This window comes from Zootoca vivipara, chromosome 2 (assembly GCF_963506605.1).
Source record: "Zootoca vivipara chromosome 2, rZooViv1.1, whole genome shotgun sequence".
Lineage (NCBI taxonomy): Eukaryota > Metazoa > Chordata > Lepidosauria > Squamata > Lacertidae > Zootoca > Zootoca vivipara.
The window spans coordinates 83,389,010-83,407,251 of record NC_083277.1 but is presented as its reverse complement, the minus strand read 5'-3'; the positions used below and the strand labels follow the sequence as shown (position 1 = coordinate 83,407,251).

Here is an 18,242-nt window from a genome sequence, read left to right as displayed (position 1 = left end):
ACAGAAGAATAGATTGCTGGACCTGGCCAGTGGCCCATTGAGTTCAGCATCCTGTTCTCACAGTGACCAACGAGATGCCTGTGGGAATCCTACAAGGAGGACCTGAGCAGAGCAGCACTCTCTGTGAATGACATCACACCACAAATGTAGTACAACAGCACTCTTCCCTCCCATGGTTTCCAGCAACTGGTATTCAGAAGCATACCGCCCTCAACAGTGGAGGAAGAACATGGTGGACTGGATAAGTTTGTGGGGTCACCCACATGTAATGCCAAGCCAAAGAAGCAGGCATAATCCTCACTATGTCCCCTGTTCGTTCACCAAGATAAGGGGATCCCAGAAAGCAATTTGCAGGAAACAATCTGAACCACCTGTTTCATATGAACCTAGGAAACAATACTCGTATTCCTATCTCAGAGCAGTTTAACAATCAATCCCTTTTCATGGGGACTCCGGGAATTGTATCTCTGGGATGGGAACAGAGGCCTCCTAACAACTCTCAGAACTTTTCACTGTGGAAAGCAACAACTGTTTACAGTGGTATCATAGTACCCTAAATGTATCATGAGAATACACCCTGGTCAAGAACACAATGCATTTACCATTCCATTTTTCATACTGGCATTCCGACCCTGGGGTGGGGGGGTGGGGAACCCAGCAAAACTTTACATAGAAAACGAGAGACTGAAAGCAGCATTTGCACTTTTTTGTTACAAATAAAACTCTCAGTATTTCATCTCTCAGTATTTGTTTTTGTCATGAGAGCAAATCGAAAGGGAAGCAGTGGTGGGCCATGTGAACCCACAGGGAGAATCATAGGGGAGGCAAAGGGCAGAGAAGAGCCTGCTACACGAAGTAATACTCCCCTGACAATCAAGAGTTTGGACCTGTGCTAGTTTGAAAGTTAGGGAGTGAGTTGGCTGGCTCTGCTTACATTCTTTGAAAAACGTCTTAACAAGACCAATTAAATTGACAAAACCCATGCTAGTTAGTCATTTGCCAGATCTGCTTGTGCTAAGTGGAAACAAAACAAAACAAAAACAAAACCATTTTTTAAAGCTGGCATACATAAGCTCTTCATGCACTCTTCATACTCCCATTTCACTTACCACCCCAGCCAGCTGGTGAGTTACTTGTGCAAGAATTGCTGCCTGTTTTTCACACTGTGGCTTTTATTACTGAGGAGTAAGCCCCATTGAATACAGGGGGGATTATTTCTCAGTAAACATGTAAACACAGGCATCTTGGAGTATTTAGCAGCAGAATTCATAGACTCCTGTGACTTACACATCCTCATTCATACAGAGCCATGGCTGTAAGGTGAATTGGCTTGCTGATGCGAGAAAAGCTTCCGTTTACAGTGAGAAGGACAGAGGATTCCTGCTGGGAAAACTGAAAGTTCGATTAGCATCTTAGAAGGAAAACTCCATGCCTACATCTGCTTATGAGCCCAGGCGCACTGTTTCATTCATTGTAAATACACACCACTCAAGAATGAGCCATCAAACTCCAGGAGGAAAGGCAGAGGAGGGTCACAGAGTAGCTATGGAATCACTGTGTAACCCACTTGGCAAGGCTGATTCATTTCCTGAGCTGAGTGATGTGAAGAAAAGAGAACTAACAAGCGGTATGTGGAGAAACCCAGATGTTTCTCCCACCCACACGGCCTGTTTTTAGCATAATTTACTCCTGGGCAGGAAAAACAAGAACCGCAGTATCCACAAAGCCCCCCAAAGAGATACTTCCTTTTGCAAGAGAGGCTGGAAGACATTGCGAGGCCACCTGCATTATAAGGCCCACAATGCATTGTGTTATATATGAATAAACTATGGAAGGCCAAATCCGGCTAGGCTGCTACAATGGCAGGCCAAGAGTGTTCCTGTGTGTTAGTGACAGATCTGTCATTCTCCCTCTTCCTAGGCCAGCCCACACTTCCTCTCAGTGGAAAACATTCCCTAACAGGATTGCTGCAGATCTACACTAGTTAAAGAGCTGGCACCATTTATATACTGTAAGTAGTCAGATCAGCTCTTGAGTTGATTCATTGAGTTACTTAACTCAACACAAAAAGCAAATATCCTGAAAGGAGACATTCACATTCCGCTCTTTTTCCCCGGCCTCCTTGCCCATTACAAACATAAGAGCCCTGCAGGATCAGGCCCATCTAGCCCAGCATCCTGTTCTCACAGTGGCCAGCATGATCCCTGCAGGAAGCCTACAAAGATGGACCTGAGAGGAGCAGCACTCTCCATGAATGACATTGCACTACAATGTAGTGATCTGGAAACTACTGAAGCAAAGCTGGCTCATAAGATTTCGTTCAAGAGGGAAATCCCATCCTGAAAGTGAGACATCGAGTCACAACAAACAAGTCTTTTGCAGCTGATGCCATGGAAATACCCAGCAGCCACCCCCACCTTCCCTTTTTGAATGAATGGGATGCCAGGGCTCATTTTCCTATTCAAGATTGCAATTCTTCTCCCCCAACACACATTCTTAGCCATGTGGATGCTGACTAGACTCAGCTGTTCCCCTGGGCCTGGACACGCCATGTGAGCAGGTGCGGCAGACATCAATCCAGGCGCTGGAAATAGCATTTGAGTCCCGACGTCAGACCTCTAGCGGGTATTCCCTGCTGTTATAAATTGGCAGCCGGTAGGGAGGCGTTCTGGATTCTTTGCGTCTCAAGCCTGCGACATTTGTGTCTGAAGTATAGCAGAGGTCAGAAAGCAGGGCTTCACATAAAACTGCTTCCCAACTCGTCCGGCTGTTCTCGCAGGTAGGGACAGAGGAGAAAATCAACTCAAGTTTGCATTTAAAGGCAAACCTACTTAAACTGCACCAAAACAACATGGGAACCGAAAACACAGCTATCCTCCAAAATTTGTAGTTCACCAGCTAACCAATGTTTATAAAAATACATATATTAGGGGGAAATATGCATAAAAATAAATATATTGGTGAAAATAACATGGAGCAATGCATTGTATCATGGAAAACAGCTTGCGAAAAATATGTAAATTAATCAAAGCCACACACAAAAATGTGTTTGTTAGGAGAAATTCACATTAAGATGCTGGATAATTTTCATGAACATTTTCTTAATTTAAAAAAAGTCACTGATTGCTGCAGAAATGTGGAGAACTGAATTTAAGATAAAGAGAGAGAAACGGAGAGAACCGAAATTGACAGGTCTTTCCATTCCTACTTCCAAGATCTCACATCTAGAGTTGTCAACTTTTCAACACTCTGCTACAGCTGTATCTTAACAGCAGCCTAGTGTACATGTGAGCAAGAGACACTTCCTGATGGCTGCTAATTTGATGTAGGCTTCAATGGCATAGCAGAAAATTCAGGTTGTGCAATTTGGATTTGCCACTGCTGTGCAAGAAATCTGCCTCCCCTCCAACCCCTGCAAAGTTTTGGTGAAAAGCAAAGGGACAGGAAAACGTACTGGAAATATTGCCTGATGGCAATATCCCTGACTTTGACTGTGTCGACCACAGCAAACTATGGCAAGTTCTTAAAGAAATGGGAGTGCCTGATCACCTCATCTGTCTCCTGAGAAATCTCTATGTGGGACAAGAAGCTACAGTTAGAACTGGATATGGAACAACTGAGTGGTTCAAAATTGGGAAAGGAGTACGACAAGGTTGTATATTGTCTCCCTGCTTATTTAACTTATATGCAGAATTCATCATGCGAAAGGCTGGACTAGATGAATCCCAAGCTGGAATTAAGATTGCCGGAAGAAATATCAACAACCTCAGATATGCAGATGACACAACCTTGATGGCAGAAAGCGAGGAGGAATTAAAGAACCTTTTAATGAGGGTGAAAGAGGAGAGCGCAAAATATGGTCTGAAGCTCAACATCAAAGAAACCAAGATCATGGCCACTGGTCCCATCACCTCCTGGCAAATAGAAGGGGAAGAAATGGAGGCAGTGAGAGATTTCACCTTCTTGGGCTCCTTGATCACTGCAGATGGTGACAGCAGTCACGAAATTAAAAGACGCCTGCTTCTTGGGAGAAAAGCAATGACAAACCTAGACAGCATGTTAAAAAGCAGAGACATCACCTTGCCGACAAAGGTCCGTATAGTTAAAGCTATGGTTTTCCCAGTAGTGATGTATGGAAGTGAGAGCTGGACCATAAAGAAGGCTGATCGCCGAAGAATTGATGCTTTTGAATTGTGGTGCTGGAGGAGACTCTTGAGAGTCCCATGGACTGCAAGAAGATCAAACCTATCCATTCTTAAGGAAATCAGCCCTGAGTGCTCCCTGGAAGGACAGATCGTGAAGCTGAGGCTCCAATACTTTGGCCACCTCATGAGAAGAGAAGAATCCTTGGAAAAGACCTTGATGTTGGGAAAGATTGAGGGCACTAGGAGAAGGGGACGTCAGAGGACAAGATGGTTGGACAGTGTTCTCGAAGCTACGAACATGAGTTTGACCAAACTGCGGGAGGCAGTGCAAGACAGGAGTGCCTGGCGTGCTATGGTCCATGGGGTCACGAAGAGTCGGACACGACTAAACGACTAAACAACAATATCCCTGATTAGCCACACTCTCCATTGAAAATCAACCAGTTTTTGCTTTCATGTCTAGTAGCAAAAGAAAATGCAATGTTGTGGTGGTGAAGGGGATGCTATACATTACGTGCCTGACTATGAATATTGCCTGTCATTTACATAACCCTATGACTAACCTGTCTGCCTGTATGACTAACGTTGGGCTACTCAAGAGTAGCATGTGACTTCCCAGAATCAGATGTGCAAAATCAACTCATCAAAGCTCATGCACATCATCCCAAGTAAGACCCTAACACAGTTCTCCTTTTGGGGGGGGGGGAGAGAGGAAACAAACACATACACTTTCCAAAATGAAGCATCTTAAAAATAATCGTATCTTTGGTTGACATCGGATAGTATTGCATTCATTGCAAGTTTTACACACACACAAACATGCATGCTCCATGCCTGGATTTTGTTGTAGTAGCCCGAAGTTACCGTAAGCTACACCCTGTGTTGGACAGTCTTAATTCTCAACAGCAACATTTGTTGAGAGCAGAATCTGAGATGAATGGAAATGTGTCCCAGTTCGTTACCAAACAGTGTGGTCCAGAAACAGCATCTAGATCTACTTGATACTCTGGCCAGGAGAGAACCAAGCCACAGTTTGAAAACAGGACTAGACTTCACACTATAACAAAAGGCGCCCAGGTTTGGATTTTTTGGCCCATGTTTTCTATGGAGTGAAGAAGACCAGTCATTCCTAAAGCAAGTCTGATTTCACCCACCCCCTAGATGTCACAAAGCTGGCAGGACCAACTAGGGTCAAAGAATGTGAAATTCCAGTAAAGCTTCAACATGAGAAATATCAAAATACTCAAAGTAGAAAATAAATTCTTCCTGGCTTGCGTCATGGGCCCACTCAACTGTGTCCTGACTGATGCCAAGAACATAGACCTAGCCATGGAAAGAGAGTGGTGCCTAGTGGGTGAAACTAGAGGTTAGCATGAGAACCCAGGACTCTAGGCTTCTCTCTCCTCTTCATCTGGTTGCCCATTCTGTGCCTTTGTCGACTCTGATAACCTATACAGGACAGGGCAGTGCCTCCAAAGCAGATCTAATGGGATTCTGCTTTTACTTTTTAAGGAAGTGGAAACAGCAGAGGGTGAAGAACACAAAGAAGGCAGCAAGTCTCAAAAGCGGCATACAACAGGAGATTTACAGTGCAATCGTATAGATGTCTACTTCGAAGAAAGTCCCACTGAGTTCAGTGAGACTCACTCCTAGGTATGTGTGCATTTGGTTGGATTGCAGCAAATAACACATTTTACAGTGCAGGCTGTTAAAAGTAAGCCACACTGAGTTTAGTGCGACTGACTCCCTGATGTGTTCATAGGGTTGCTGTAGTCTTTGGCTGTGTACATTCTTCCGTCCACTCTGCATTCTGTGTACTCCCACAGCTGGTTTGGGAAGTGGCTTACACACAATGTTAACCATATTCCGTATCTATGCTTTGGTTTCCCTCCAAACCAACTTTGGTCCAAACTGAGAAAAAGAACTACCAAGCTGTGTTTTAATCCAGTAATGTGTATGCAACCACAAAGAGAGAGAGAGCCCAAGGGTGTGTGTTTCACGTTTATTCCTTAATGTTTTTGTTATTAAGCCGTCTGATGCTTATTATGTAGCCATGTGTTTTGTGTTCCTTGTTTTAATTTATGTCTCAACAGATCTGATTGCAAGTGTCTTGCTTCCATATAAGTCTTTCATTTTTATTTAAAAGTACTGTACTACCTTTCAGTAAAGATATAGAAAGGGCAGTTAACGGCAAAAAACAGGCTTGGTCAAGATCAAAATGCCCAGTATTGTTATAACAAGTTGTGCTACATTTCTGTTTAAAGTTTGATGGTTTTCAGAACCATTATAATTTGCATTTCTGAGTGGTTACCCTCATTTTTTGAAATTATGCACGGCTAATTTAAGTACTGTGTATTACGCATTCCAAGGCATTCGCCGTACAATATTTCATTAGGTATAATACTTTACCTGTGACCAAGTATTATTCAATTAAATCATTAAAAAAAGAATGATTGAACTACTAATTATTTCATTATATTTGTATGCGAAGATTTCGCAGTTGCCCCAATAAAGTTTTATAGAAATTAATCTTTCATTGTGCTTCAACAATTTTTCTAACTTGGCATAAACTTACCCTACTGATTGTGCTTCATATGTTCCCAACCACGTTATAAATATTAAACGTTGGTGGTTAAAAGTATGAACTAGGTAGCTTGGTTCAAATCTCAGCTACATGATTAACTCACTGGACAGTCTAGTCTAGACCCAGCTAGATGACCAATGGTTAGGGATGACAGGAGTGGTAGTTCAGCGACAGCTGGGGGCACAAAGGTTCCCCACACCTGGCCCAGGCATACACAAGCCACTCTGTCTTTGGCTCTCAGCCCCCTAAGATGTTTCTTGAGAGCTTTCTTATATCAGGTAAAGCAGCTGATGGTGGCTTGAGGTTGAGGGGAGGACACCCAGGTTGGGGGAGTCAGAAAACCCGCTCATGCATAATGTGTTTAGTCACCTCAAGAAAGATGTGTGTACCTTGGGGCTTGTACTTCTCCACACAAGGGGGGGGGGTTAGGATTGCCCCACGATTCTTCGTAGCATGGAAGAGCTTTACAATAACATGTTGGCCTATACTGAGGTTTCCTTCTCACAGCTGCCCAGAACATGTTAGGCACATGGCAAGGGTGGTGAAGGGCCCAGCCCTGCTCCCCCCTTCCCAATGCCTCATTTGCCAAAGGATGGCCCAAGACATTTTGCTGCCTGAGGCAGACGAGTTCAACCCCTTCTCAATGCACAAAAATTAATAACGGCACTTCCAGACTGTTGTTTTTGAGTGAGATTCAATTCTTAAACAACAGACCCACTTTTCCTCCCACAAAAAATCCAGACTTTTTGTGATAAGGAAAGCAATGGGAAAACACACCAGGATAGCAATTACTTGATGAAACAAACAGATCAAATCAAATGCTCAATAAACAGCCAAGGTCGCAGAACCGCCACACAAACTTTGTGCAAACAAATCAGGATGCCTGCTCAATAAACAGCTCAGCTAGAAGCAACCCTGGGCTGGCAGATGATTCTTACTTCCAGGTGGTAATTAGGCAGCCAACATTCAGGTTTGCAGGCTGGTTTGGGCAGCCAGGGCAGGCAGGCGGGAGTAGCACCCACATGTCCATCTTCCAATACCTCAGCACCATCCAGCACTGCTTAAAGCTTCCGTCGCAGTCTGCCTAGTGGTAGGGCCGGCCCTGGTTCTATCACTCCTCACTAGGCAGGGAACTGAGGCCCTTCCCAACCACTGACTCCCCTCCAAAATCAGCGATCCCGAGCTGCTTTCTCTCTTTCACACACACCTGCGTCCGCTCTCCTTCCTGACTCGAAGCTGGGAGAGCGGGTTCGAGAGCTGAGGAGGGGATCAAAAGCAGGAGATCTCGCCTGCGTCCCGCTCAACCCGACGCCTCCCTCGGGCCCCCGAGAAACACACCACGTCTAACGGTGCCCTGTCATACCGTAGTAGCGCAGGCTTACAACACCGGGGTTTTGCAACTGTTCCTGGGACAATGTGCGTAAAGTGTTGGGGTGGGGGATGACTCCAAGTCACTTTCCTTATTGGACAATATCAGTTTTTTTTAAAAAAAGCAACGGTAGCCTGCTCTGCGAAATGAAAGAAATCCTTTGGCTTCTGCTGCTACCGCGGGATTTATATTTTCCAAGTGCCTTGGCGATGCACTTGGGGGGTAAAAGAGAAAAAGGCGGCAACGGCATTTGCACACCAACGCGGAGTTTATCGCAGCCGAAGAGAGGAGCGTCGCTCGGGGAGTTTCTCTTAACACAGCCCCTGCGGAGGGGAAGGGAAGCAAGCCCCCAAGGCAGCGAGCACCGACTCTCGCCTCCCCGCCCGCAGCAGCAACAAGCCCCTGGCAGATGCAGGTGGAGCCCTAGCAGTTACCCAAAAACCCCGGGCACGCGTTCAGACCTGCTGGTGGCAATTGAAGAGGCGGCCAAGCCACGCAGGGCTCCCCGACTCCGGGGGACTCACCTAATGTCAGCCGGAGCCGCGGGGAGAGCGCCATGCTCCTGCTAGACGAGCGCGTAGGGCGGGGAATCACGGGTGCTGCGAGCGAAGGGTCCGGGCCGGCCAGAAAGGAAGAGAGAAGTGAGACGGGGCAGGGCGGGGGGCGGCATCTATTGCCGCCAGGACCCGCCCAGACACGCAGGGGCCGGGCCGAGAGAGGGGCGAGAGGCATCGCCCAGGCTGGGATCCAGCCGAAGCCGCTGCCTCCTCTCGCAAGGCATGGCAGCTGACGGGCGGGAGTGATTGGGGGAAACGTGTCTGGACCCGGGCCAGGGCTTAGTGCTAGAATAACGTGGTCTCTCCAGTCCGGACCACGGCTCAGCCCTCGCACGCGGTGGAGAGAGCAGCCCTGCTGGGCGACGCTTTCGACTCACCGCTAACTAGCCGTCGCGCAAGGGTCATCCAGGGCTTCCCTGGAAGGAGTTTGAAAGTGAGGCGCCCTCGGCTGCGCCTCTGATTTTCATGCTCAAGTATGGCGGGTATCTGGAGTGGGATTATGGGGCTGAAATGTTTTGTACCTGAAAGAAGAGGAGGCACAGCCTCTTTTTAAAGGAGTGCTAACTAGAAGGGGGTTTGACCTTATAATACTGTGCGTAACTGGATTTTCATCTTAGGGTGTGGACGGCTTGAAAAAAAGATCCTACCCTGCTTTACACAGCAGCTTGTTTCTCTCCCCTTTTCTCTTGGACAAACAAAAACCATGTAAACAGGCCTCTGCGTTCGCTAACCAAATGCCATGGGTTCAATTCCTGGCATCTCCAGATAAGACTGGGAGATGGGAATGCCCCTTGTCTGAAATCCTGGAGAGCCAAGAGCCGCTGCTGGTCAATGTCAACAGTATTGTACTAGATGGCGAATGATCTGGGTATAAGGTAGCATCCTATTTTCCTAGAAGGATCAAGGACTGCTTTGTACAGAGGAAAAAGGTGAGTTTTTCTGGTTGCAAGTATTTGCATAAACAAATGCATAAAGTACAAAGGTTAGAGTTCTTTCATGTTGATGGAAATACTTGGTCCTTCATCATAAGGGATGCAGAGGTGCTGAGCCTCTCCTGCCATACCTTCCTCTGCTCTGTCACTCACTTCAGGCACTTTTCATTAGGAAGGAGACAGTGATCAATACAGTGCAGAAGCCATTTGAATTTTGCACACACAAGCTACTCTATGTTCAAACACCCAGTTCTACACCTTTCCCTTTCTCTGTCCAGTACACATACATGCCCAATGCAGGCATACATCTCTAGACAATTTAAAAATGTGGGGAAAGCCAGATGGGTGGGAAAATCACCATACAAGGGGGGGGAATATGCCTTAAAACTGGGTGGGTTGGTTAAATTCTGGTTGCCTGAATCAATAGTATTTTGGTACTTTAAAACATGATGCACCCTTAAAATTGCACAGCATTTTAGTTCAGTTTAGTTTTGGTCCTGCATTCCCATAAAAACAAGGCCACTTACAGTCAATTACAACAATACTCAAAACCTTAAACTGTATTCAAAACATTTACACAGCACTTCCAAGAATCATGAATATGATACAAAGCGAACACTGACCAACTGGAATTTTACCAGGTCTGTGACCATATAATAAAAGTTGTTAGTGGTGTTGGTGACCAACTAAGAACAGGAGACAAACTGACACCAACCTTATATACGAAAGCTATATAAAAAATAGAAACAAAAGACCATGCAATCCAAAAGACAGTGAAAAGCCCGCTTAAAACAGGAAGCTATACCTTTCTCCCTGAATGTCTACAGCAGGCATCCCCAAACTTCGGCCCTCCAGATGTTTTGGACTACAATTCCCATCATCCCTGACCACTGGTCCTCTTAGCTAGGGATCATGGGAGTTGTAGGCCAAAACATCTGGAGGGCCGCAGTTTGGGGATGCCTGGTCTACAGGCTAGAAGTTAAGGCAAGTCTATCCAGGCAGGGAGTTCTATACAAATGGGGCCACAGCTAAGAAGGCCCCAGGCCACACTCTCACCCAGCCTGAGAGAAACTTAAGCAGAACTTCTGCAACAGATCTTTAAAGGTTTCACTCTCTATCACAGATCCCAACATGAATTTTGTGTGGCTTTTTCCTAGTATGGTCCCCTGCAGCTTAAACTTCTACATGAGTGGGGTGAAATAAACCCTGGTGTCACTTTTCATAGCAGAAACAACAACTACAACACCAAACATTAAAAGCTTCCTGGAACAGGGCTGCCTTCAGATAATTTGATATTGTTAGATGCCCTGGGACCCTTCTTGGAGGGCAGGATATGTATGCCTACTTAAATAATGATACATTGGAAGTCATCTTGGGGTTGTAAACAACTCCCAAAAACTGCCTATGACTAGTTTTTATTTTTTTCTGGGTGGGGCGAGAGCTATTGCAACCAGAGGGTAACAGTGACAGAAAATAATTTATGAATAATTGGGCACGTCTGCTTATTATGTGGCCTTTTGGGCGAAGGGTGGCAAATCAACAAATAACGAGTGTCTTGGCTCTGGGGTAACTTTGTGTTCATTCCATACGTGTTCTGTTTCTTCTAACTTATTAGCAGAAAAGAATTAATGGAACAAGAGGCAGCAGTTGCTGTGCCACTACTCCTCTGCAGCCTGGGATTAATTAATATCTCTCTACTTCCCCTGAGCTGGGAAATGTACTACAGGCTTTTGACATGGTCTACAGAATTCTCAGAGGTGGGAGAGGAACACATTATGGAAGTCTGAGAGGGAGGAGGGTTGTCTGCCAACCACCACAGGCATGGGACTGTCTTAAGTCTCAGCGGGTGGAGTGGGGGAATCTGTCAATCCGTAAATGAGAAATGGAAGTCTTCCCTCTCTCAGCTGCATTGCACAAGTTTTACAAGGGCAGAAATATCTGCAACAAGGATAAGAAACAAAGAAAAACTAAATACGGGGAAGATGCAAAGAACCCAAATTCCTCTTACAAAGAAAGGAAGATGATAAGTAGGCATACGGTGGTGGCATCTGCTGCAAATGAGGTGCTTGTGTGAATGCTAGTTCAGTGGTTTCCGCCATGGCCCTGTCACCCCAGGTCTGGATCTGCCTGTGAGAAGGATATTGGCTCAGCAATGACAGTGGTATGTGGGGGCTGTGAGGCCCCGACTGCAGATGGTTTGGAACTTGGTGTCACAGGCAGACACAACAATTTTACATAATTAACTGGAGTACATTTTTTTAAAGAAGCTTGCTTGGTTTTTGGTTTTTGTTTGTTACAGCATTTCAACTCCTTTGGAGTTCTTCCACAAGGACCAGAAGGCAGGAACAGAATGCCAAACAGGGATTTATTTTTATTTTTTTAAGTCTGGAAAACATGCCCAGAGAACCAGAAAACCCTGTGGGCAGATGGTGGAATAAAGGATGCTGGCAGATAAACTTAGAGGTTCTCCTCCACAGCTGGAGCTTAGGGGCAATAGAAGACTGGTCTTCCTTTGTGGATTGAATTCCCCCCATACACACTTCACAAAAACAATAGTGAACAATAGGAATAGTTGCCGTAGTACGGTATTGTATTTAAAAGGAGAAACCATATCACAGGAATATAGGCAGCTGTCTTATGCCATGTCAGAACATTGGCTCAGCTAGCTCAGTATTTTCTCTAGTAGGGGTGGGCAGACTTTAGGCTTGTGGGATCTATTTTGTGTTTTAGAGAGTCAGGTGCAAATGGTTTTAATTTAGAATTAACGTAGTCTCAATCCAGGAAAAAATTTTTTAGCTCAGTCCTTCCAGCCTAAAAATCCACTTCTGATTGATTCTCCCTGTACCTTTGGCTCTCTTCATTTCAGAGTTAGTGTGTGTTGGGTGGGGATTATTCTGTTTTCATTGTTAAATAATGGAGAGCCCCAACTCCTTCCTGCTTTACTTCAAACCATCCAGATACCTTCCACTGTCACCCTTAGTCTACACTGATTAGTAGTGACACCCCAGAGCTTTGCTTACCTGGAGAAATTTTGGGATTGAACCTGGGACATTTTGCATGCAATGTAGATGCTCTGCCTCTGAGTTCCATTCACAGCTCAAATGCCACTTCCACCCACTTTTTAAAAAGACTTACATCAGAGAGAGAATTTTCCTCAGGTGCTGCATCTTCTGCTCTCATTTGCAATGCTTGAGCTGCACCTGGCAGGGCTGTCCCTCAGTGCATCTCCAGTTGGAAGGGGTTGCTGCATGGAGAGTTGCATCAAAGGAAATACTCTTGTTAGCTGAAGCTAGTCTGTGAATTAGGCGGAGGGAAGCAACACTTCAATGATATATTAATATTCCCAGTATACCGAGTGTGGGATAACCAGCCTCATATAACAAACATGCTATGCCTAATTAATGCATGAGGGGGTTAATACCATAGAGTAATCTATCCAGAAAGGCTTAACTATGTCCACTTTCCCTCACCTTGGGAGGAACTAGGAAATCAAGCTTATGGTTCTCCTTTGGTCAACCTTATAAACTCAGCATGTGAAGAGGCTAAGCTGGTTGCTCACAAGCCATTCTTGTGTTCCTATACCAATAATTTAGGAACTTTCACCACTTTGGAACTGAACTACTGCTGGTACAACTTTTCTGACTGATGTATGGAAAACCACCTGAACCGGACCTTTGGAGAGAATGTAAGTAAATCACCTTTTAACTTACCAAACCTGACGTCTTTTCCTATGCTGGGAGAAGATAGAAGTTTTGGAACTCACAAGAGCATATTTTAAAGGTCTAACAGCCTATATTGCCGCACTTTGCTGCATATTTTGTGATTTTAAATATTTGTTTGGGTTCTCTCACCAAATAGTACTTGCAGCAAACTTGGATCTTTGCATCCAGGGAATTATCCTTTCCACATGTTTTTCCCCCTTGAACCAACACTGAGTAGGTGGGGCAGAGCTGTAGAAGAGGGTATGGACTTAGCGTTGCACAAAACGGGAGAGGTTGGTGCAGTGGGAGGGGATTTTGCTTATGCGAACCTCTCTTCAATATTCTTCTCCCTTCCCTTGCATACAGTGCTGTGGAGCCATATTGCCTGATTGTCTGAGCATTTCTGCCCATGTACAAGACTCAAGGGATTGAATTCAGTGTTGCTCTCTTCTGATTGTTCCATCTCCACAAGCATTCCAGCTTCCCAGCTGGAATGATCTCCTCTCTCCTCCCACCATGTGCTGTTCTGGGGGTTCTCCTGACCCCTCCAAGAGGGGCCAATTGCAGGAGGGGAGGAGAGAAAGGAAGCCCCATTGCACAAGTGGAAGCTCTTGCATAGGGCTTCTGCTGATGGGGCTGGTACGAGTTCCAAAGAAGGCATGTGCTTTTTGAAGTTTCATATGGAAACATTGAATAATTCAGAATTGCTCACGGAGAAGCTTAATATGAAATGCAAATAAATAAAACAAAGTGCCAACATTTTTTTTAAAAAAATGAAAAGTAGCTCATGACATTTTGCAAGGAGCTGAGTATAAAAAATATTTTTTCAAAATGCTTTAATCCGTCTTGAGTCATAAATATATGGGGAGGATAGAATAAACAAAGCAAACTAAAGTCTCTACATTCAAATGCATTCTTCACATTGTTCTTGATATCTTTCCTAAACTTTCAAAATATCACTAGAGTTTCCACATCTTTGCCTTGTTTCACTAAATGTCCAGGATTTCTGCCCTCATTTGGAATAGACTTTGATTTTTGTCTTTTAAAGTCTGCTTTTAATAGCTTCTTTTACTGCACTATTTAACAACTCCAGTATCCTTTTTCTCCTGTCTGGAATTTATATGTGGTCATATTGATCTTTATAAACACTACCCGTGCATTCCTGAGGGATTTATTCCCTTATAAACTATTCCTTCGCATTGTCTTCTAATTAGTGTCCTCATTTTTGCATTGTTCCGTTTGAGTGGAAAGTTAACTGTTCAGTAGAATGTCCCCCGCACCCCCACCCCTTTGAGTCTTCTCGTCTACGCATTTCGGATTTTGACCATTATGGTATCTATTTCCTTGAATTGCAGCTATATTTACATCTTGGATCTGTTCCTGCGTCCCACTTAGGAATAAATTGAAGACCAGTCTTCCCAGATCTCGCTGCAGTAAGAAGCAATAATTTATGGTTTTGAGAAAGTGTAGCTCTGTGCACCAGCCTGAGATGTATAACTTTCCCCTTAAGTTCAAGAGTCACTTTAACCAATCCATTATTACCCTGGCTTTGTAGCTTTTGCGACTTCTCCCTTTTTATAATTAGCATATGAGGTTAGCCTCCATATATAAAGTGGTGCACTTCTTAAAGTCTGTGCATTCATGTGAACCCAAAACGTTTTTGTAATTTTCTTTCAAGCTCAAATCAATATTGTTTTGATCCGTTGTCGCGGGGCCCCTAAAAGGTGTGGGGCCCATAGGCCGATGCCTACTCTGCCTATTTGGTAATCTGGCACTGCAGTGAAATTCACAGCTTTGTTGAATGTGTGAGTGGCTTCTCTGAAAGGGGCTATTCTTATAGATCAATCCTAAACATATTAACTTAGAACTATGGGACTTATTTCTTAGCATGAAAGCTTAAGTTTGCAGTCTGAAGTGAATTTCACTTTTAGAAAATCTGACAACAGTCTGCGTAATGGTTTATCTGTGTTAGATCCCTGCTTTAGTGACCAATCATGACTCCCTTGGTCACTGGGTGTGGGGTCCAAAAGTGTCCTTGTGACCAACAAAAGGAACTTGGTTCAGACTGATTCAGTGGACATCAGTAGAGCAAGCCTTGTCCTCAAAGCATACTATAAGGTTAATTTCCTCACGCAATTTCATAAAAATAACAAGCGCACAACAATCTCTTGGCAACGCCAAACTAGCTCACCACAAGTTCTTGGGCTATATCATATATTTCCTGAAAATAACGAAAGCTTCCTTGGCCACAGGCTTATGTTCTGGTTTCTGCTGTGCTGTCATCAATCTTGGTAGCTTGATCAGATTACCACAGTGAAGAGTATAGCAGCTCTGCAGTGTTCATGGTGATTTCCTTCAACCTCTTGTTACTTTAGTGGGAACAGTGGAGGGAGATACTCTACAAATGATTGTGGCTCAGTCCCGTGTGGTTTTAGAGAAAGAAAAGGCAAATTGTGTCTATATGTGCTCATTAGCCTCCTTCAAAGACTGAGCCTAGAAACAGCAGCAGAGGCTGATGTTGATGGGGGCGGGTCAGGGCTGTGCAAAGACACTGACAGGAGCACCTGATTGGCTCCGCTGGTGCCTCCATGGAGCCCCACTCACCACCCTCCTGCCCCATTGCTGTCTAGGTATCTTGCAGCAATGCCAGTGTTGCGAGGATGGCTCCAGGGTGCTGCTATTTTATTACCCCATTGTTATACTAACTTTACTGGCTACTTGCTTATTGCTCATTTCCATGTATGATTCAAAATGCTGGTTATTACCTTTAAAGTCCTAAATTGCTTAGGACCAGGATGCGAATGCTTAAAGAACCACCTCCTAAAGGAGGCAAGAGAGAAAACAGGGACAGACTTAGACTCATTTGACCTGAAGATTCTGAGGTTTAACCTCAAGCTCAGTATCTATCTAATGTATCTGCTTGCCTGCCTGCCTGCCTACCTGTTGATCTATCATCTACCTACCTACCTATCATCTATCTCTATCTAGCTATCTTTGTATCTGTCTATCCTAAATCATGCAAAATTCTGCGTGTACACCAGGGGTCAGCAACCTTTTTCAGACGTGGGCCAGTCCACCGTCCCTCAGACCATGTGGTGGGCCGGACTATATTTTGAAAAAAATAAAATAAACGAATTCCTATGCCCCACAAATAACCCAGAGATGCATTTTAAATAAAAGCACACATTCTACTCATGTAAAAACACCAGGCAGGCCCCACAAATAACCCAGAGATGCATTTTAAATAAAAGGACACATTCTACTCATGTAAAAACATGCTTATTCCTGGACCATCCGTGGGCCGGATTGAGAAGGCGATTGGGCTGCATCCGGCCCACGGGCCTGAGGTTGCCTACCCCTGGTGTACACCTTAAAAAAAAACCACAGCAGAGACTCACCTGCGCAGTCTGTGTGTTGCTGAATTGAAAGAGTTGCGCTCTCAGGAGCAGTTAATGGACTCGGTGAGAGTGTGGTGCCAATAATGCCAAGGTTGTGGGTTCAGTTCCCATTTGGGGTGGCTGCATATTCCTGCATTGCAGGGGGTTGGACTAGATGATCCTCAGAGTCCCTTCCAACTCTACAATTCTGTGATTCTATGAAGAGAGGATTTCAGTGCTGGTTCCGGTAGTGAATACCGGGTTAAAATCTGTGCTCAGCCATGAAGCATGATGGATGGCCCTTGAGCAAGTCTTTTAGAGTGCTTCCAGACAACACTGTTATAGAGCATCCGTCCTGATTTGCCAGTGGTTGTTTAATGAGCATCTTCCACTCCAGTTTGTTTGTTGGGAGTCTGGATGACATTGCCGCAAAGCAAGGGTTATTCTACTGCTGTTCTCACCGCTTTCCTCATTAGAAGAAATCCAGTCTTTTAAGGAAATAGGTTGGTTGTGCAAGACCTCCCAATCAACTACAATTGACCAATTGAATTTGCTGGTATGGGATGGAATCCCACCTGAAAGTAAAAATAAAATAAAAAATAGTCTAGTAGCACCTTAGAGACCAACTAAGTTTGTTCTAGGTATAAGCTTTCATGTGCATGCACACTTACAAAAGCTCATACCTAGAACAAACTTAGTTGGTCTCTAAGGTGCTACTACACTATTTATTATTGTTGTTGTCTATTATTTATTTATTTATATTTTGACAGCATCAGACCAACACTGTTATCTACCTGCACCTGAAAATAGTGACAATTTGGAGGCGCTTTTGGTCTAATTTACCTCACAGGATTGTTGTGAAGCTAAAACTGTGCTATGAATACCTTGAGGGAAGGATACAAAACGAGTATTATAGATAGGACAGGGGGACCCCTCCCCCAAAAAACTCTGCAACCAGTGAAGGATACCAATGAATTATCCCACCAGCCGATACTTTGTGGCTTATAGGCCTCTTGTCCTTTTGTCAACTACAGTCAGGAGTTTACAGAAGTTCACCTGCCATGTGATGTGGGTGAGATTGTGACTGACACTTATGTTCTCTGTCATCTTATGGAGAAATGCTGAAGGAGCATTTTTCAAGAATTTCACAGGCTCAGTGTTGTTCCCTCCCTACTGAAAAGCAAGAGGCATCAGTTCCATCTAGGCCTATGTGGGAAAACAGAGAGAGGGAGATCGTACTACGGTAGTGGAATTGTCTTACATAACCATATGCTGAATTTTTTTAAAAAACAAAACAACCCACCCCAAAGTGCACAAAAGCAAACAGCCAGGCAATTGTAAATTCTCAGCACACAATTGTAATGTGTTTTGCTTCTGGGAAAACACATTAAAAATCTGGGATTATGCAAATCTGACTGATCATAAGGGGAAAAAACACACACAGACATTCTTAGGAAACTTTTCAGATTGATGTTGCTGCTCATTATCTAGTGAAGACATTTTTATGTGTTCTGCTTGTGCAGTTTTCATTTTCCACCAGAAACAGTTAGGAGCATGGCTGGAAAAGAAATGAAAGC

General features: G+C 44.5%; 1 protein-coding gene across 2 annotated transcripts in view; it reads right to left on the bottom strand.

The window, feature by feature from the left end:
• Positions 1 to 8,745, bottom strand: part of ADGRE5 (adhesion G protein-coupled receptor E5) — a 43,736-nt gene extending 34,991 nt beyond the window's left edge. For both annotated transcript variants that reach the window (XM_035104827.2, XM_035104828.2), the window contains exon 1: positions 8,623 to 8,745. In XM_035104827.2, coding sequence (XP_034960718.1) covers positions 8,623 to 8,656 — 34 coding nt within the window. In that variant the 5' untranslated portion in view covers positions 8,657 to 8,745. The remainder of the gene's footprint in view (positions 1 to 8,622) is intronic.
• Positions 8,746 to 18,242: the final 9,497 nt, after the last annotated feature.